General features: G+C 33.6%; 1 protein-coding gene across 1 annotated transcript in view; it reads left to right on the top strand.

Moving 5' to 3' along the window:
* LOC117103470 (protein CASC1-like) overlaps positions 1-22,468 on the top strand; it is a 49,079-nt gene that overhangs the window by 5,547 nt on the left and 21,064 nt on the right. The window contains exons 2-3 of the mRNA XM_033244023.1: positions 18,609-18,714; positions 21,535-21,626. Coding sequence (XP_033099914.1) covers positions 18,609-18,714; positions 21,535-21,626 — 198 coding nt within the window. The remainder of the gene's footprint in view (positions 1-18,608; positions 18,715-21,534; positions 21,627-22,468) is intronic.

Here is a 22,468-nt window from a genome sequence, read left to right as displayed (position 1 = left end):
ATTCGAACTCCAAGCCATAATAATAGGTATCCCAATGAAACCCGTTTTGCGTTACCACATTCCGGAAATATTCATGAAATTTGATGAAATGACATGATTTTGATGTTGAGAATAAAATACTCATTGTGAATTTATGTCAATAAAAATAAGATCTTGAAAGAACTGGCTTTATTCTTTACTTACATGCATTTTTTAACAATATTGATGAAGTATTTGCAGAGAAAAGACGATTTTAAAATGAGTTGTCAAAAGCCGGCGAGCCGATTTTTACGCGCATTTTCTTTGAAATTGGAAATTTTAGCTGGGCCCCTGTGGACCCAATTCAGCCTCAGTGCAGTGCCAGACTGACATTTAACCGATAGATTGTACCTTAACCCGCCATATTCGAGGAGTACTATATTACTGTAACCAACAATTTTAATATCATACTTCTGCTGTAGGTTAAGAGAAACAAACCTGAATTACACACACATACAAGTGAAATGTATAGCAACCTTTGCATCAAATAATTGTTTTCATTTCCTTATAGTATACCGGTAAATGAAGTATAGACTTCAATAGTAAAGAATGATAATTTAACTAACATTATTTGAACCTTTGACCTCAATACTCAGCTTGGGCCAAACCCTCTAAGTAAGCCACTCCCACTGAATGTTAAATAATAATTAAATATCAACGTTAAAGATGTATTGTCTCTTGAAAATAAAAAAAAATCATAAAAAATAATTTTTAAATTAACATGCTCAATTTGCAATAACATATAAATTATTAACTAGAGCATAGGAATTACTGAATTAAAAAAATGTGTACCCTGATATTTTTACGGGATAATGATAAAAATAGGTGTTTCGCTGTAAAGTTATGGGTAAACATTTGTAATACACTAATAATTTCTATTTATATTAATAATTAATAATAATCTGATCCATATTTGCGCATTGAGTTGAACAACAAACATTTATGCGTTACTGCAAGTAGATGCATACTTATCCATGGTAGCTATTTGGAAAATGTCCACAACATACAGTTTCAGTAGACACATAATGCTATTACTATGCCTGTTTTTGTATTCTATGGTTAGATTGTTGAGATAACAGTATGGATGTTTTAATGCCTTTTCAAACCTCATTTATGTTTATTTTTAGTACAGTACATTGACATCATCACCAATAATTAAACATCCAAATTGTATGAATTTTGCTCGACCTTCATTATCCATGTAAAATAGAGGTTCAAATTTATACTTCAATAAAAGAGTAATATCCTTTAAATTATTCTAATACTCTACTGTAATTGTAATGAAAAACAGCTGTTCAGAATAGAAACTTCTAATTTACTTTTAAGTGTGCTAATTTGGCTAAATAGGTAGTTAGGACAGGATGGACAATATGTAGAGTAAGGGTCATAATAGCCAGTGTTTTAAGAGATTACTGGACTATGCACTGCATGGCAAGTACAAATAGGATTCTTAGTCTCATCATGAGTATTTTAATGTTAAGCCTTATAGTAAATGTTTTGTTTTCGGGGGGTTTTTTGCTGATAATGATCTAATTAAATTGGTTTTTGCATTCTAGTCTTTTTAAAATGACTGAGTTATTACAAATTATATGATTATGAAGCCCTAAAAATAATGTGTATATCTTGGTTGTTAAATTCATTGATTTCCTGGTTTAAAGAGGGAATACACACTCATGTTCACCAAATTGTGACGTTGGTAATAGGATTATGAACTTAAATATTCATTATAGTTTCTTAGAAATAGTACCTTGGTTTTGCTCATGTATTTAAAAATAGTTGACAAAATGACTTCAAATGAACACTCCTATTCATTGGTCTTCAAAGCCCTGTGGGAAGTAACTCTGGTTTTCATAAGACCAGTTCTGTAGAATGTCAAATGATGGCTCAGGCTTGCATAATATGTTGGCTACATTGTGCATTAGATTACAGGCTACAGAGGAAGGATTGGGTTTCACGGGCTACTGGGTTGTGATGATCTGCTTGATTGCTGTTCATAAATTGTTTCATCTTCATACTAGGCCAATGTTCAACAAGTATCTGGAATGGAAGACTTGGATGGAAGAAGAAAGACAAATTTGTTCTTCTTGATTCAGTTGGATGGTTGTATGATCATCATCCGAGAGTTGCGTATGCCTAGATTGTAAAACAATGGCTATCAGAATTGAAAGTATCGCATCGTGTTTGCTCAGTGGAAAATATATATTTATGCCTGTAGATACATAACTGAAATGGCAATTTATTGTCAGTAGATGTTGAAAAAAAATAATACATCATGCTAAGCATGGATGTTTTATAAAGTTTCCTTTGTATGTTATTCACTATTAAAATTGAATAAGACATACTGTATATTGTTTGGGTGGAGATTAAGTTACAATTACTGTATCTCATGGATTTACAAAAATGAGATTCTTGTAAATTACCGGTAGTTGTAAAAATAAAAATATGACTTTATTCAACATCATTACAAAGTTAAAAAAGAGGATGAGTGGTGCTAGACAATATATAAGTATAGCCAGGGTGGCAAGGTGAATCCCTATAATACTTGTACTATAGAGAGAAAAATCTTGATTTATGTAGTCCATAAGTATGAAAATATGATTTTGGACAAAATATTGATTGATAATATTTTATCAAGTTCTGCCTCATGCCTGTTTGTGGTGCTGTCACATCATCATCACAATTTTGTGTTTGTAAAATAGTGAGTTTGGTAAAATCAGAGTTTGTAATTGAGGTTTTCTACTGCCTTTCATTGTCAAAGAGTAAAGAAAGAAAAGAGATCCAATGCTACTGGCTTGTATTTTATTCCCTAGCGAGCTAGGATTTGTAATTTAGATTTTTGTATAAATTATTAATTTGATTGCTTTTAAAACTAGATGCAAAAACTGTATGCTGAATACTAAAATTTGATATTGCATACAAATCAATCGCAATTTATGCAAAAATCCACTCATTTGACTAATAAAATAATTTGCATGAGTATGTGCTTAGGCCTAGCATACATTATCCTAATGTAAAGTCGGGGGTGGTATTATACCCGAGTTGGGACTATACCCGAGGAACTACGGTATTAAAAATGGGTCACAACTGGTAAAGAAAATTTAAGTAAATAATAAAATAATATAGTATATACTGTAGATCGGTGGCACTCAAAAATTATTTGTTACATTCATATTGACACAAAATAAACGTATAAAGATTCTGAACTAACAGTACATAAAATAACAAAATTAAATGTTTTGTTGAGAGATACTTCATTGCACTTTGTACTAAAACAGCAAATTTTAGCATGATATAAAATCAATAAAAAAAATTCTTAAGATTCTTGTGACCCTCTAATGAATGATGACCTAATTTTGGGTTATGACCCATAGTTTGAGAACTGTTGTGTACTGATACATTATGGTTGCTTTCAGTACTAAATAAATGTTGTATCCAATGTACAGTAGCGAGACCAATCATGCCACACAGACACAGAGGTCCTCCGCGCTCCTCGAATTTATGCCAGGAGAGCAATCAATAGCGCTCCTGAATTTTCCTAAAGGAGCAACCAATACCAAGTTTCATTACAAAAGTTTCAAATACTTGCTAAAATACATAATTTTTTCCGTTCGAGCTCCATTTTCCGCAAACTCCATAGCCATGCGACGTTTTCTTTCGTCGTGTTATACAAGTATTTTCAAACGTCATTGCGTGGTGCAATGTGTTATTTATTATTTTAACGCGGTGGGTGGCAGGGCAGAGGCTGTATGACGACGACTAAATGAAGGCACTATATTCACAACAGCTGGTCAGCTGGTAGTGTACCCGTTGGACGCAAACTGACGACAACCAAGGATTAAGAGTAGACCTAAAGGCAGCCGACCGTCGTGTACATATAACGACTTCCTGGTTTGGGTTTTTCCAACAGCACATGTTCAGGGGCTATTTAGGCCTATGCGATAGTGGTAGAAACATCGTTAATTATTTAATCAATGATTTCGTGTTCTTATCTGATACGAAAAATACATTTAAATAATATGTGTAATATTTTAAGAATGGGTCGCTTTGTTGCACAGTGTACGTACTGTAGAGCCGAGTGACGGCAGTAGGATTCCTAAGACAAAGGCTAGGCCTAGCCTAAGTAAGTAAATCGTGGTATCTCCCAAGGCTAGGCCTAGGCTGCCCTAACCTAGGATAGGCCTACCTAGGCGAGGGCCAGATCGTAAGTCCTTGATTATTGCATTAACAGACGATCGAAACCATTTCCAGACAATCGGAACCAAGCTAATTTTGAATAATTCTTGCTGGGAATTTATGTCCTGATACATAATTTATTGTTCATTCTGTTGCACAGTGTAACAACAGACAGTAACTGTAGGCCTAGTGCTAAAATTACTGAAATGGCTGTTTGACCAAATTTTGTCGCTAAAAAACAGCTCTCCTCAATTTCTTGAGGAGAGCTGTTAGTGTAGCTCTCCTGCTTTTTCTTTAAATCAAGGTCTGGCCATACCAATCTAAAATATTTGAGAACTGAAACTTTGTAGGTCTGCAAGTGATTCTTGCATATTTTTGACTATGGATGGCTTTGTACTTTGTGCATGATTCAGTTTTTCAATATTTTTGTATTCTGAAAAGAAAATTAAAACCTTTTCTTTCATGAATAATTAAACACATGAAGATAAAATTGCTCATTAGATGAATATGTTCATATGGACACACATGGGGTACAATCACACTGTAGTTCTAGATAAATGATGATTATTCATAATGGAATGGAAAAGGACATATCGTTATTTTTATTTATTTATTGATTGTTGTTCATTTATATCAAAGAATGAAGAACGAGCAGCTAGTGTATTTTGCATTACAGAATTATAACGGTTTTTACCGGAAATGTGTCATATCATGAGAGTCGGGCCCTCTCGCGGCAGTATGTGAACTGCCTATGTTGATAATGACAATTATAGGTAAAATGTGGGGGTGGGTTGCTTGCGATGCCATTTTCGACTTGCAGAGGACGGCCTTTTCTAAACATTATATTTATCTAAGAAAGTATAATACATACTCCAAGTATTGAAATACACGCCATCGTGTTGGGATTCAATATTTCGACATTAATTTTGTCATCATCAGGAATGATGATGACATAATTAATGTCGAAATATTGAATCCCAACACGATGGCGTGTATTTCAATACTTGGAGTATGTATTATACTTTCTTATCTGAGATTAATCAGTGGACCTTTCGGTTTTATATTTATCTAATACGTAATTTTTATACTAGTATATATGAGTATACTATAATTTTATTTTTTTGTAGTGTTATATGAAGGTGATTATATATATAGGATATATTCTTATATAAGCCTGTTTTTGCATCAATTGCCTGTTATGTCCTATTATCAAAGAATATTCTTTGCTATTATCTAATAATATAACATTACATAATCTGCTATTGATTGAAATTTATTTCATAGTAGAGCTTGTTTATATAATATATACATTTATCAATTTTAATGAATTTTCACTTGTATTTATAACTTGATAGCAGCCTATTTTTCATAGAACTGTAGTTTTGTACATGATACTGCATATTGAAATACATTCATACAGGGAGATAAAGAATACAGTACAGAACTTCACTGGGGTGGATGCAGGAGGGGGGGGGGAGGTTTGCTAATGGTGTGATCGCACCCTTTAAAGTGTATTAGGAAAAATAAGTTTTATTTTATTGTTGATATGAATTACCAGTAAGATTTTTCTCGGCACCTAGAGGTCTATATTCTCACAATTTTTGCACACGTGCATCCACCTACCGCCAAATCCTGCATCTTCCCCAGCTACATTAGCCATTTATTTTTTTCGATACTCAAATAAACGGCCCTTACTTACACTGTTAATCTATTAGTGTAGTATGTGATTATAAATACCTATTGATCCTAACCAGGTTGGAAAAAATATTAAATCTTATTGCTAATAATAATGATAATGATAATAATAATAATAATAAAATTACAATTCGAATAATTTCATTAGTGTTGAAACGTAGCAGTATGTATATGTTTGTTAATTAGTTTTAAATTAAGAATTTTACAATCAATCAATTATTACAAATTGTTGTAGTAATACATATCATAAAGATTGATCCTAACCAGGTTGGAAAAATTGTTAAATGTTAATAATAATAATAATAATAATAATAATAATAATAATAATAATAATAATAATACTACAATTATTAATGGGCCTAGTTGTTGTAACAATAATAACAATCAATAATATTATATTGATGATGATGATGATGATGATGATGATGATGATGATCAATAGTAATAATAATGAGTAAACAATAATTATGTTAATAATGAAATTCAACTTTCATATTCTAAAAAACATTTATTTTCCTTTTTGTTATATTTTGTAATGTAATTAGATGATAATAATAATGATAATAATAATCATTGCATTCCACAGTATTTTTTTGTCACGGACGGGACATTTTTGAGAATATAATCAGTTATATCTCAGTAACTATATAGATTATAAGACTTATATTATGTTCAATGTTTACATGTATGCCTAAGGTTAATTATTGGGGGGAAAATTGAAAAAAAAAATTTTTTAATTTTAATTTTATGATAAAAAATGTATGCGTCACGGACGGGACACAATTTTGACATGACTTTCAGGAAGGTTTACAATATTCAAGTATTTCTCATCTAAAAGAGATATTAAATTATTTTATGTTTAATACTATCCCCAGATGATTGTTTTACATGCCTAAATGTTTACCAAAAAATCATAAATGAAATTTTATGAAAAATATGAATTATGTGCTGTCACGGACGGGACACTTTTGTCCAATGAGAGAAAACCATACTTTTCAATATAAAAAGGGATAAAAATTATTCTGATATCGGTGCAACATTTTACTTGCTTTGCTACCTTTGTTACTCTAATTCAGTAGCAAAGAAACTTGTATTTCGTAAATTTTTTAAGTGTCCCGTCTGTGACAAACTGTCCCGTCCGTGACAAAACTGTCGACTGTGACAATTTGTTTTTTAAAGATTATATTTTTGGCAGGTTAAACAAAAAATTATCTAAAAATTGGTTGATAAAATATTAAGTTATAGTCTTTAGTAGGAGAAAATTGAATATTAAATTTTTCATAGCGTTACTTTCCTAATGAATGTGAAAAAACCTCCTCAAATGTGACGGACGGGACAATTATGAATTTTGATGTGCAAGTATGAAATTAATAATAACAAATTTCAACCAAACACATGATTTTATAATAGAGGAAGTACAAGGTAACTGTCTGCATCAAAATTTTGTTATCAGATTTACTGTTTAAGAAATATTTAGCATTTTTTAATGTCCCATCCATGATGCAAAATATACATTTTTAATATTTAATATCAAATAACTCAAACAATATCCATCAAAAAAATTAAAAGTTTTTTTCATCTAACTTTGATATATCTTCTTTAAAAATTATCCAAAATTTATATTAATAATTAAAAATGAAAATTTAACCCTCACAGCCCAAATACTGTGGAATGGCCCTTTAATACACATCGCCGATATGTGGCACCCTACTCCACTGACCACTAATCATGCAGTTTACTTGGTACTTGGTACTTGGTGGTTATCCTCTTCAATACTCCACTTGGAAGTCTGACAAAGAGGCCTTGAGGGAGTGGCTTAGTTTGAGATAATTTCTTTAAATTTATCGTAGTTAGGGTGCTTCCACTGCATCCTGGGGCAGTTTGTTCCATTTTCGAATCGTTTTTGGTAGGAACGAGGAGATATAAATATTAGTTTTGGCAGCAATTTCAAAAAGTTGAGCACTATGGCTCCTACGTGGTCTATTTACCTTTGGCAAACAGATAACTGGCTTGATATTGATTTTTTTGTTCATAACTTTATAAGGGAATACAAGCTGATTTATTTCTTGTCGAGATTCCAGGGTCATCCAATTTAGTTTAGCCAACATATCGGTCACACTGCTTTTCTTGGAGTAGGCTATTTATGTATGGGTGTATGTATGCATATGTATATGTATATATAGTTGTGATTCATCGAAATGAAGGGTGCACGTTTATCCTGATGAACATATTAGAATGGTGGAGACAAGCAATAATAACATAGGCGGTTGACGTTTTCCAGGATATATAAAAATTTATTAAATAACGAATATTTCGGGAGCGCCTGCTCTCTTCTTTAGCGTAATGCCTACTGAATTAAAAAACACCGGATTGAACAATTCATTAGTTGAAGTCTATGATCAAATAGAAATCTAATGGTAAACAACCGATAAACAAAAGGATCAGCACAATAGGCGGTCAAGTCAGTACAAAGAATGCGGTCTCTTTAACATAATAATTAGGATTTGATTATCTCTTAGCTAATTTGTTGATAAATGTATAGCCACTTAAAATACCAAGGTCTTTGTTTAGACCCTGTGTATGAGTGTTAAGTTTTAAAACCCAACGCATCTCATGACATTTTCTATCTTTGGTGGATTTATATCCATGGCCTATGATGATAAATTTCATGTTATTAATATTGTGGTCGGGCAAGTTGAAATGTTCACTAACAGTGGAAGTCTTATTCTTGTTTCGTATGAAACTTTTATGGTTGTTAATCCTAGATCTAATGGAGCATTCTGTTTCGCCTACATAATTGCCATTGTTACATATATCGCAGTAAATAAAATAAACATCATTAGAAAATGTACAATCTAATGGAGGAGAGCGTATTTGATGATTAGTGCCCGGTACTGTGAATGTTGTGTCGGTGGTGATGATTTCGCAAAGTAGGCATCTCCTATTACTTTTCCCAGTCAACAGTTAATCCACTTTGCTTTAACGTAGCTTCTCTCTTTCTTCCTACAGTGTCTAATAAGGTTTGTATTTAGCCATGGTGGTCTAGTTTGTCGTCCTAATTACTTTTTTGGGAACAGATTTCTCAATTAGCTTAGTGAGCCCTTCCTTCCAGTTTTCTTCCACGGAATCTGGACTGCGGTGATGACTGCATAAATTCATTATTTAATTTCTCAGCAGAATCGAAGATAGCCATGGTGGTCTTGTTTGTCCTCTAATTACTTTTGTGGGAACAGATTTCTCAATTAGCTTAGTGAGCCCTTCCTTCCAGTTTTCTTCCACGGAATCTGGACTGCGGTGATGACTGCATAAATTCATTATTTAATTTCTCAGCAGAATCGAAGAATTTAGTTTCATCAACATCTTTCCATCTAAGGATAGTTCTAGGTTCTTTAATAGTGCGCAGTGTTCTTTTTCTAATTTCGGCCAGGACAGTAGTATGGTCACTAATTCCTGATCGCAGTTGGATATTTTGAATTTGGTTTGGTCGAGTTGTAAATAGCAGGTCTAGAATGTTTTCGGTTCCACTGGTTGGGTCTTTCCTAGTAGTAAAGTTAACTTTTTGGTCTAGATGACAGTCATCGGCAATATTAATGATCTTTGACTGAATACTATTTTGTCCGAATGGGTGTGTCATCTGGGCTCCATCGCATACCTGGTATATTAAAGTCACCACCCAAGACTATAAATGGTTAATTAACAGAGTTTTGTAATTTAAGCAAACTGTCTTCAAGACCATTTAAGGGCTCGGGTTTATAAGAGTCAGGCGGTCAGTAGTATACCCCAACAAATACATCTTCTCTCCCTTGGGCTGAAATGACAGCTGACACCAGAGTAGCTCAGAATCATCTACTCTCGCTTTTTTCAATTTTATACATTATTGTTAATTGTGACAAATACACCCCAGACTGTAAAGTTTGCGGGAAACACTTCTGCTGAACTAATATCATTGTTTAGCCATGACTCGGTGCCCAGGATAATTTCCGGTTTTTCAGATTCGATAAACCCTTCAAGTTCCGCTGTTTTACCTTTAATGCTACCACAGTTCATGATAGCGAGTTTAATACAATTTTGTTTGGTTTTATATTTCATTTTCCATGGGTCATGTTTTTATTTAAGTCTGGGAACTTCTTGCGTTGAGGGAGTTAGATCAGCAAACTTAGGTACAACGGTCTTGCGACAAAAGGTAGATTTAAGTTGAGGACTGGAGGTAACCTTTGGGTTGAACTGCACTGAGTTCTCACTATCAGAATTCTCAAATATTAATAGACTACCAAATGAGTTTTGAGATTCAAAATTGTCAACAGTGAAAAACTAGCAAAATTCAAGACTTCGCATGATGGACAAATCCAGTTGAAATTTTTCTAATTCAAATAGTAATTATAGCTATCCTCTGTTATGCCAGAACACCTGTTGTGGATCCACGATCCACGATTTAGGTTTCCTACTCCTCCTAAGGCCCTATAAAAAAAATAAATTGTTTAGCATCCTATTTTCTCAAAATCCTTAGGTGGGGGGGGGGGGAGGTTTCTTTTTCTTTTTTCTAAGCCAGAAGCGGCCAAAATTCTTTGAAAACCGAATGTACAGTACGTAACACTACAGAACACAAGAACAACAAAATAAGGTTCAAACAAGTTTATTCTGAGAGCGTTTCCCTCTTTAGTTTGATTAGTCATTCATACTGCTGATCTCACAGCCCATTTACATCACTTTTTGGAGTGAAAGTACGCTTTTGTTTTTTTTACGCAGTGTGACCACCGTCTTTACAGACATTGCACAGAGGATAGCAGTCATCCCCTACATCTACAAGAAGTTCTTTTTCTAAACTGGTAATAACATCACGTAGAAGTGAAGTAGGTGCTACCTTCGTGAGATCCGAGGCATTTTTGCTAGGCCCGACCTTGACTTCGGCAAACGAATCACGGAGATCATCAGGTACTGGGCTATTGTCGAATTTCCCATTGCTAAACTCATTATAAAATTCGGCCAACGTAATATCGACACTTGGCGTACATCCAAACCAGTCTTTCACTGGCACACTACAGCCCTCCTTAACAATGCAGCAAACGGCAATTGTATTTTTCACAAAAGACCAGACAATAAAGGATTTAATTTCTCAGCAAACATGCTATGCACAAAGGAACTTTCTAAAATGGCGACAACTTTCACTAACACTATTCGAACGACTGCCGTTGGTAGGTCAATACGGAGTTATCATTAATGATCAGCCACGTCGTCGTGTAAATAGTTTTCGGGTCATTGCTTGCCGAGGTCAACCGAGTTGATAACACGAGGAGCGAAAACACATCCTTCTGATCATTCGTAAGCCATTAAAAACATTATTTTTGTATATTCCGATATTCTTTTTGCAAAAAAAAAAAAAAGAAAAGAAAAAAGAAAAAAAATCGTATCTGGCCAATTTGGTAGGTCGGGTGGGGACGCTAAACAATTTATTTTTTTATAGGGCCTAATAGGTCCTGGATTTTTTTCAATATCCCCTGCTGTTGCTAAAACGTCAATGTTTAAAAGTTTGTAATTTTGTATGCTGTGTCCTCCTTTCCCTCTATACAGTTTAAATATTAAATATGTACTAAGTAAAACATTTTTAGACTTAGTTACTGACTTATTGGTACCACTCCAGGGTGTTGCTAGAGCTTCACTCACACTGCTAGGCCCGGCTCTGGCCTTATGCTTGACACCTCCTCTAGGCAGCTCAACCACTGAACTTTGTAGGCCTAGGAGGCCTAAGACTTGAATTTCAGGTCGAAGGACAGACAAATTAAAATGTATATTTCTCCTACCATACAAGGTCCACGATGCTTGATATATGTTTAAAAAGGCCTCTCTGTGACTTGTATCTAACGAACCAAGTTGCCCAAGTTGTAAGTATAGGAGAACAAAATGGAGTAATGCTGAACAACTTCTTGCCCTGCAGGTCCCTCTTTTCAACATGGCTTCTTTGCCGCAGTTGGCAAGCTTAGGTACTCTCACTTTTAAAACTGACAATCTTTACAAATTCAAAACACCAAAACGTGCCAAAGCAGTAGGACAGACACTAAGAAAAACAGTTACCATTAAAACCAGACAAAGATGTTCACGACAAAAAGGTGATAATTAAGATTAAAATTTGTCTGAACAGAGTAAAAATTATTGCCACTCTCCCAAGGTAATAGCGTAATCAACCAGTTTGGTTGATTTCATGATTTTGGGCTCGCTGCTCGTTCTTCCTCTATCTATATTCTTTGTTTATATGCAGCATTTTACAAATCAAATATACAAATGTATACTTATATTCATGTTCTTACCTGCATTTAAAAAATTTAATAATATATTTAAATTCTTGATACATTATGGCTGTTACTATGGGGAGTTGGTATACCCCAGACAATTTTGACAGAATTTAGAAGGAAAGTTGGGTGTGCTGGAAGTAAACTCATTATCCCCAATGTATTATTCATAAATTATTTTTTTGTTGAACAATGATCAATGTTGTTAGATCTAGATTCAAGATTCAAGATTCAAAACATTTATTTATCCTCAGTGTGAGGAAATTTCATTTCTCTCATAGAAAATAAAATGCAACAAGAAGTTAAAATGGTACAAGGTAAAAATGTTAAAATGACAGCAATACAGCAACACAACATCATAAATACATATAAAATAAGCCAATGCTTTCACCTTTTAAAATTATAATTATATTGCCTAATATAGTCCAGTCCATGTATGACAAAATTATGATGAACAGGACCTTAAACTAATTGCAACAGAAATAATTTTTGCGGAATTTGTTCCTGATATATGCACATAATAACATACTAAAAGTCCGAAAAAATCCAATCAGGGGAACATTGTTAATTTTAAAGATATTTAAGAGTTAACATCCAACGATTTATTGTGTCACATTGTACATTTCGTATTAAAGCCTGTTGTTGCTAACGAAGAAATGGTTAAAGCATAATTGACGCCCGCTTGCTGACACAGTTGAATGAAACCAGACGGTAACAATGATTAATGAACGCACGTGCTGCTGTCCGATAATGCATTATCTTTTTTTTACTCAAATAGGTAGTACATTATATAGTGCCATAATAGACCGAATCTTTGCCTCCAGCTATTACTGGTCACCAGGGGTTTAGCCACAAAAACGAAATAGGCCGTCCAAAATGGGAGCCAGTGAGCGTGGCACTGAGCAGGTGGGCGGGCCACACCCATACAAAAACAAAACAACGTACATTCAATCAATAAACGTTTTTATCAAATGTAAATATGATTTAGCTTTAGTTTATAATGTAACATTCATTAGATTTGAAGAATATAAAGAATATGCTAAAGGTAGACCAGGCCCAATTAGGCTAAGCCGAGCTGATTAGGCCAAGCCATTTAAGCCGTCTCGGTAAAAGTGGCTGTCCCAAATAATTGTTGGCTGTCCAAAGGACGTCCGGACGGCTCGCTGGCTAAGCCTATGCTGGTCGCGTGACATATAGTGGGTACTAAATGTAAACAACTACATCGTAAACCAGTGTGCTCAGTTTGAACACATTATATTGAGAGAGTTATGTTTTAGGCAGCAACCCAAAGTAAAGTAAGGCAGTAAGCCTATGGTTTATTTTTTAATAGTGATTTATAATTACTTTGACAATCTCCGTGCATTTTATTTAGGCTCTGGAATGCTACTAGTGTAGGCTGCATACAAGTATAGGCCTACAGGCCTCACTGTTATTGTAAGCCTTTACCAGAGAGCCTGGACCAGGGAGGGAGTTGTTATGACTCGACTATATATCTCTGTAGTCGAGTTGGTAATAAAGTAGAAAATAGCCCTTAGCGGCACTGATTTCTCAACCAAACTTGGTCTAGGAAACAGGCTGGTGAGAATAAATAGGCCTGGTTGTATGTTACAATAATATCCTAATGCCAGTACGTAATATTTGTTTATTTCATGATGATCATCATCCTCGCCAATAACTAGCTTTTTTTTTCTTTTTGATGTAAATTCCGTAACGGTTTGGTGGACTTGTCTTGTCTTTTCCTTTTACAAAATCCAAAAATATTTTTACCGTTCTCTTTCATGTCGCGTTTTCTTTTATTTCAAGTAGATTTTTGATGTGCTAAATGGTATTGTGATTTTTGATGATTATATGTTCCAATTTTTTCTATTTAACTTTAAATGTACATTTCTTATGTATTTTTTGATTTTTTTCTAAATGTATATTTTAAAATTCTGTACAGCACCGGTGATCACTTTAAGTGGATATTGTTTTGCGCTTTATTAAATAAAGTTATTATTATTAACTACTAACATTTTATGATTTAATTTTGGATTTAAAATCACTGTAAAATAATACTCTTGCAATGCGATAGCATTTGCCACGAATAATATTCTTGACTTAGGCCGAAAAAGTACCTCAGCCGGTGACGACTCCAAGAGCAACCTGCACGTCGTGAACATACTGTACCTTTCCTTAAAAAACTTGCAGGCTTTATTCCCACTATCCATTGGAGCCTTACCAAACCAAACTGATACAGTACTTTGAAAAATTAATTTTTACCAAATTATAACTCGCGTTCCAACCACCATTGCATCAACACAAGGCGAAGCCATATTCAATGCACAGTCGTCTCGCAATCTCTAACCCTAATACCCACTATAAGTCACGTGACCCGAGCTGCCGATTCGGTCTGTTATACCATTTCGATTTTTGTTAGTCTATTAATTATATAAGAATTAAATATTTCCATAGGCATGGATAATTTTTTAAGATCACAATAAAATGACAATGTTGTTCTGGGTATACTCAGGGGTGACGCCATGATTGCTTGACAGGGATGGGGTCCAAGGTCCCCTACGGGAGAATGATGTCCCCAATGAAAGCAAGCGTAGGGGTAGGGGAGAGGGAAGTGAAAGTCGACCCCTTGGTTCAGATCGTTGTCAGACATGTTGAATCCGGTCGGCAAATTTCTGGAGCCACCGCTGGTCGGAGGTTTTCTATTAAATTGACATTTGAAGGCAGAGAGAATTTCCATGAATTAAAAACTATTTTAATTTCAATCGTCTGATTATTGTGTTACCAACATGGCTGGTTTCATTCAACAATGTTCGCGCAGGCGTCTCCTATTTTAACATTTTTTTCATTATCAACAACAGCCTTTCGTACGCTTGAACGCGCAGCTGGGCGATGTGACACAATAAACCGTTAAATATTAACTCATAAATATCTTTGAAATTAACAATGTTAATTTTTATTTTTTTTTAGCCAATTGCCTGAAGCCAACAATCTTTGTTTAGCCAATTGAATCTGTCTTTAGCCAAAATATTACGATGATTATTGAAAATCATTAGCCAAAATTTGCCGACAGGACAGGGGGTCTAACATGTCTGACACTTGAGTCTGAATCAAGGGGACAACTAGAGCCTCGCAGGAGCAGATCCGGAGATATCCGAATCGGGGAACCCGAAAGAGTGGCTGACCAAGACAACACTACATGCCCCATGGAAATTTTTGTATTCTTGACGCCCGAAACCTCTTAGGTGTTATTTACTTATCAAAAGGCGGCACGACCGGCCCGGTTTCCCCCTAAATCCCCTCCTGCCTCGGTCGGGGAGTGAGTTTTTATGGCCCAAAATAATGATTTTAGACCACATGTTATTTGATAGGCAAATTACAGTATTATTTTTGTCAGCACACCAACAAGGTACTTAAAACTTTTGTAGAATAATATATGAATTACACAGAAGTTTTGTAGGCCTAGGTATACAGTATTTTCATTTTACAGTAGTTTGGAACAATATCAGGGGTGGGGAAGCTGGTAGTGGCCTACTACTCTAAACTGCAGTATATTCAAAATTGGCTAGGGCCTGATTGTCCACACCAGTTGTGCCCGATCGTCAGTCACCTGAAGTTTTCATCGCGATGATCAAGCCTGGACTACGTAGTGAATAATATGCATAAATTATTTAAGAATAATATAATTGTAATGTGACATGTCAGTAGAGCAATACAAAGGCAACTTGTGTTACACACAACAGATTAGCATCCTCGTTCACCCTGATTAGGTTTGTGATTTATGATAATGCTGCATGTTTCTTATCATACTGTTTGTAAAGTAATGAATATAATTAATGATTTCCGTCTTGAAAGTTGCAAATTATATCCATGGAAATGTGCATGTTTTTAAATATTTTCAATGAACAAAAAAAACAAACAAAAATAATATATAAAAGAATGCAATGTCTTTAGTGTAATTATTTGTAAAATATGACAAGATGTTAAACATAGCAAATTAGCTGCATGGATACCTACATATTTTAAACTTGAAACAAGTCCATACTATAGTTGGTGTAAATTTAATATAACTTATAATGGATCAAGTCAAGTTGGTAAATTCAAACAACTTCCTTCTATTTGATATATTCTATTTACTAAAAAAAGAAATTTTTAATTAAGGTCATCTTAGTAATACTCTTTCTTTTTCTTTTTTCATCACTTCACTGGCAATAGCAAAATTACTTTAGTTTCTCCTTTAAAAAAAAAAAATTAATCATGCTGATAAATAATGGGATGGGATGCAGATGTAAACGCAGAAATACTGTAGTAAGCTACTGTGGCTATACACATAGCATTATGCATAACAGAGAAGGTGGTCACGGATTGTGTCCACAAAATCAACTTGTGATGTCATCTCTCATGTCTTATAAATAATATTAGACTCTACGCTTTTATGAACAATGGCACTTTTCATATTAAAGTCCAATTTATACTGTAAATAACAAGTTAACATCGATTCAACGTTTTAAAATACAAAACTTGTATTGTTAATGGCTACAAAGTGTTTGCAACATTCAATTTCTATTGACTCCTGAATCTTGCACATTAAATGTTCAAAGTCTGCTGTATACACAAAATTGATTTTATCATCATGGGGTATTACACCTATATCAAGCAACTGAAAACACTCGGCCATGTAAGATGCCTTTTGAGATTATAAAGATTTCTTGGTGATGGCAAAAATGATGTTTGTTTAGTGCTTGAAAATGTCCATTTGGAAGCTTATAATGATACTTATTTTCAATTTCAATGTTATTTTTGTAAATAATTTTTTCACATTAGACTGGGGTCACATTTTTTGATAGGTCATATAATAATATGAAGTGTTATGTAATGATTAGTTATGGAGGTGAATTGTTTTTTTTTTTTCTGCATAGTACACAAGATCAGTGTTGACAAATTGAACCAAGTAGTTCTCCTCATTAAAACTAATATTTTGAGCCTGTAAAAATTTATTTCAATTACTTTTTTCTCCGTAAGGCATGACTCTTTGTATACCTTGGTTAGCGAACCCTCCGACCGCCAATTACAGGTATGGTGTTTTTGAATAAAAATAAGTTTTACTTGTGTACACTCCGCCATGGAAAACGGAAATTTCATTTAAAAAAAAAATTTTACGCTCCACTCCCCTAAAATCCCCCAAAATAAGACATTTCTTCCTTAAATAATATATAAATTTAATACATTCATCAATCTCGTTACTACACTGTTTACATTGATCAATAAAATTTAATTTTAATTTTTTTATTTTTTCTTCCGCCAGATGCTTTTGGCAAAATCATTTGGTTAAATAAGAAAAAAAAAATTAATTTTTTTTTCCACTTTATGTTTTGCTTAAAAGGCTATGTATTTCCATTTTATAAATGTGTCAGAAAGGATCATTGTTTACACACACAGTTCATTGGATACAAGTGTTGTTAGGAAAGAAAGAAAAAAACATTTGACAACAGTGTTGGCTTGTGATGTGTGCCAATTGTTGGATACTTCAGTCATTACACTTTTGTCTCATCATAGACATGATTTTTTTTGTGTCTGTAGATTGACGTACAAGAAATAGAAATAGAATTAAATTCTTAATGTCTGCAGTTGACCTGATTACTGATATGAAACAATTAGAGATGATTTTTTTTCGTGAGAGTGCTCAAGTTATTTTTTGATGGTAGGCCACAGGTGTGGTAACAAGTTCCTTCCAGCTGATTACCAGTGGTGCGGAGTAATGCCGGAAGTTTCAGAACTTTATCCTGACGGCTTGTAGCAACCTGTGAGTGGATGAATCAGAAATGTGCATTTTGTTGTCCTGTAGTGCTGGAAAAAATCTTTTACTCATTGTGAACGTAAAGTGCACTAACTTTGTTTCTGCATATCCGTCATGATCCCTATTGCAGTCCTTTAGAAAATAATTGATACAATTTAAATAACATACTTAGCCTGCGTTGCTTGGAATTGTGTATGTTTCAAGTTCATCAGCGATCTTGCAGTACTGTATATATTTGTGTGAAATTATTGTAATAAATAAAACAATTCATTAATAATATACCAAAAGATCATGACTTTTCAATAAAATAGGGATGTGGTTGGACTAAAATGTAATTGGTTGGTCCTTGGCATAAGCATGGAGTGAGTGATGTGTGTGGTTTTGTGGACAGTATGCTGGGTCAGAGGATTAAACTTGTATTATACTTCAATAGGGTCAGCCAAAGTAGATTTGAATGTGTCGATCAGTCTATAACTAGATGATTGACAGCTGTCACTTGTCTGTCACCTGTGATACTACTTTTTTAGCCTGGTTTTACCTCCTGGCAAATTGTTACTTAAAGGGTTAACATCCATTTACCCCCTTCATTTTATGTGATTGGCTTTGTTCCCATTTTCAAGTTGTATCAACTTTCTCTGCTTTGATAGCCACCAAAACCAAAGTCTCCTGCCAAGGGAAAGAAGCCCAAACTAAGCAAAGCAGACAAGGAGAAACTCAAGAAAGAAGAAGCTGAAAGAAAATCAAAAGAGGAAGGTAAGACAAATAATATTTACCAATTGGACATCAGTTACAAATATTTATATTAACATATGTATGTAGTATTAGTAATAGATTGATCAAAATTGATGAATTAAAGTTTGGTGTTGGTGCTTATATTCCAAGCATCAACAGTTTGATCAACAGTACATCAGGTGTTTTGTTCATGTTCTTTATTTTATGATGTAAAGTACCATCTGAGTTTTAGAAAGGACACAATGAAATCTTTTATTTTTTTGTATTTTCAATTTTTTTAATTTTTTTTCCTCAAATGTTAAAGGAATCCCATGCTCATGGAAGCATACACAAAGTTAACAATGATGAGAAAAAGACAAAAGAAAAAAAAAAAAAAAAACAACTTAAAATGATATTTCAAAAACTTAAATGAAGCTCAATATTTTATTTCAGGAAAGCCAACTTAATTTATAAAACCCAGAAATTTACAATCTTGGCATTCTTTTGATACAAAAAAACCTAAAATTCCTCAAATACAATCTACTATTTTACTCAATTTAGCATTTAACTTATACATTGTATTTCTCTCCATGGTAATATTTCTTTAAATTTTAAATAAAATGTTATCAAATTTTTAAAGAAGTGGAAAGCTAGCTACAAAATTCCCAAATCTACTCCCAAAAAATACTATTTTTTTTGGTAGTAGATTTACAAGCAACATAAGCCCCTCCCCATGTGTTAGGCTTATACGCATATGCGGCTTGCACGTCAGGATTTAAGGTATCCATCCGTTTTTTGGCGAGAAAATATTTTACTTATTCTAATTTTTAATTTAAAGCTAGATAACTGAAAATTTTAACTGTTTGCATTTAGATACTGTACAACAAACATGATTTAGTAAACCTAATGAAATTTGGCAAGAGGTACTATTAACATTTTAGATCTTATGCTCTCTGCTTGACATAATTTTGTTGAAACAGCAAATATAGTTAAAAATATATCATTTAATTACTGAATTTTAAACAGTTGTCATTATTTGACTGATATTGAGCAAATGCCCATATGTATTTCTCAATGTTGAGTTAATCAATGCTTCATCAAGATATTTGATTGTACACAGTATTTCAGATTGTTGAATTTGAATAAATAACCTATATTTAGATTTTAGATTTTTACTTTAAAAATTTAAGGATATAGCTATTACGTACTTAATCCTCTTCGTCCCAAGCGGACATAAGGCGTCAATGATCTGCTTCCATCTGGAGCGATCTTTTGCTATATGTTCTGCCTCTTTCCATGTCGTACCCATCTCCTTCAGCTTGGCCATCACAGTACATCTCCAAGGCTAGATCTATGCTTACCGGTATCGTCTGTCATTGTGCATTCATAGTTTAACAGGCGAGTCTTAGTTTGATTGCCTGCTAAATGTTCATATTCAACATATCAAATATTTCTTTACCGAAAAAAGAAACACTGCCAACCATAGAGCAGACTGCTCAGGACTTAGTCAAGCTTAAGCATCACAAAAATTTGTTTGGTATAATCATGCTTTTGAGCTTGAATATACTCCTAAGGTATTCTCAGCATTGCAAGCAACATATGTTGAACAAACTATTCTTTATGTACTTTTATTAATAATTTGATCTTAGATAGAGCTCTAATTGAGAATTATTACAGTACAACCAATGTTAGGAATTACAAAATTCAGAAGTTTGATAGTTGGCAAATTTGAAAATCATTTACACAACTTCTCTTTTTACAAATTGGTCTATGAAAAGATATGATTATGAAAATGACATTTTTGACAAGAAAATGAAATTTGAAATTTGATTAACCCTAGAGGATAATGCATACAATTTCTATGTATCATCAGATAAACATAGTGTGAAGGGCAACCCAAGGGGCCAACTTGTTTCTGAAGGCATTGCTGAAGTGAATTCAAGCATTTTATTCAAACCAAAATCAGGCATGAATAAAGTTTATTGAATAGGAAACAATTACAAATCAGATACACAATATTTCAATTGATATTTTCTCTGTACAGAAATAACATTCTTGGTACTGGCAATTATTTTTATTCTGTCTGTTATTTTAGCCTTTGGGAAAGTTTATACTCAAAAGGTCAGACAAAATTTAGCAATATTAACATATGCAGATCAATATGTGAAACAACTTATAATGCAACATTTTTGGGTCTTGTTAGTCATTGTAAAAATATAAGTGTTAGAAAAAAGCTATAAAACTTACACATTTTCATGTCTGTGGGGAAAAAATGACTGGTGAGCTCACAAAACAAATTTGATTGCTCCACAAATAATCCAGTGACTTTGGTACCCTGTTCCAACGCCCTACAGACATAGCTAAATCAACCTACAGTATTTGGAAATGGGTGTTCCCAGTGCGATACATTCATTGCTACAGGGACCTAGAAAGAACCTCATATCATAGCCTTATTGATTAGGTAGTTTAGTAAACTATAAATAACCATCAAAACTACTCATAATAATGATATCAGTTTTAATAAGAATCACCACTCTAAAAGTTCTTTATCTTTGTTTTAACAAACTCTTTTGAATTGTTATTTCTAATGTAAAATGACATCTTAATTTCCTTTTTGAACCACAAGCTTTCCTTGGTTTAATAGGATCCTGGCAAACGAGTTGGGTGCTTGGTCAAGCTGTAAGACACTCTGGCTAATTATGACTTTAAAAAAATAGAATACATGAATGCCAAACAGACAACAGATTAAATGGAAGGAATAACAATTACTCTAGCAAATAATTAATAATATATTAACAGGATTATGTAATTTTATTACTCTTGTCTGTTTCTATTCAACTTTTTCTATTACTGATTTCATAGAGGAAGCGCGCTTAAAATCTGAACAAGAAGAAAAAGAACGTCTGGAAAGAGAACATCTTGAGAATGAGGAACGAGCACGCATTGAAGCCAAGGTAATTTTTCTAAATTTTATAGGTAATTTTAAGTGACAAGTGAATGTGTTTAATTACATAAGTAATCAATACACAAAGAAGGAATTGAGGAACAATATGTAACCTGTGAATTTTAAACTCAACATTATGATTTGTGATGTAAAAATGTTTTAAATCTCAGAAGTAATACTGTATGTAGTGTCCATGGGAGAAAGTGCAAGTCAAAGTGGAGGTACTGTTAAGGGTGATTACCCTATGGTCATAGTATATTTGGAATGCCATTATACCTTTATTTAAAAAAAAAAAAAAAAAAAAAAAACAAGGAGAGGGTAGTTAGCAGATATAGGCCTAAACCAGACTGCAAAATATGGCCTGCACAGGAATAGGCCTAGAATTCCATCAGCCTATTTCTTATTTCAGGCTGATTTTTTTCAGACATTTTCTAGAAAATTAGGTCTTGGCCTATGTCTCAATATATAACTTTGCAGTTCTGTGCACTGTTTCCTGTGTAAATTTTTGCTTCTAGCATCTACCTTGCAATTAAAATAGAATATTCTACAGTATGGGCCTTTTTAGACCAAGGCATGCACTCTATTCAGTTATTCCTGGCTTGAATTTTTCCTGTAATATTCTTTTCAACTTCCTTGCTCTGGACTTTCCATCCAATGACATTCACATGGCTTCTCCTTTATATTTATTACTTAAACCCCTCAAAATAATCTGAATAAGGCGCTAAATTCATATTCAATCGGTGTTGTTGATGTGGATCCACGTATGTCTCATCGTAGGAATAAATCAGTAGGTAGACGCAGACAAAATAAACTGCTACGATACTTTGACTTGTAGGAGACATAGAAATATTT

This window comes from Anneissia japonica, unplaced genomic scaffold (assembly GCF_011630105.1).
Source record: "Anneissia japonica isolate Jap-2015-1 unplaced genomic scaffold, ASM1163010v1 scaffold287969_len279043_cov187, whole genome shotgun sequence".
Lineage (NCBI taxonomy): Eukaryota > Metazoa > Echinodermata > Crinoidea > Comatulida > Comatulidae > Anneissia > Anneissia japonica.
This window is presented reverse-complemented; position numbering and strand designations above follow the sequence as displayed.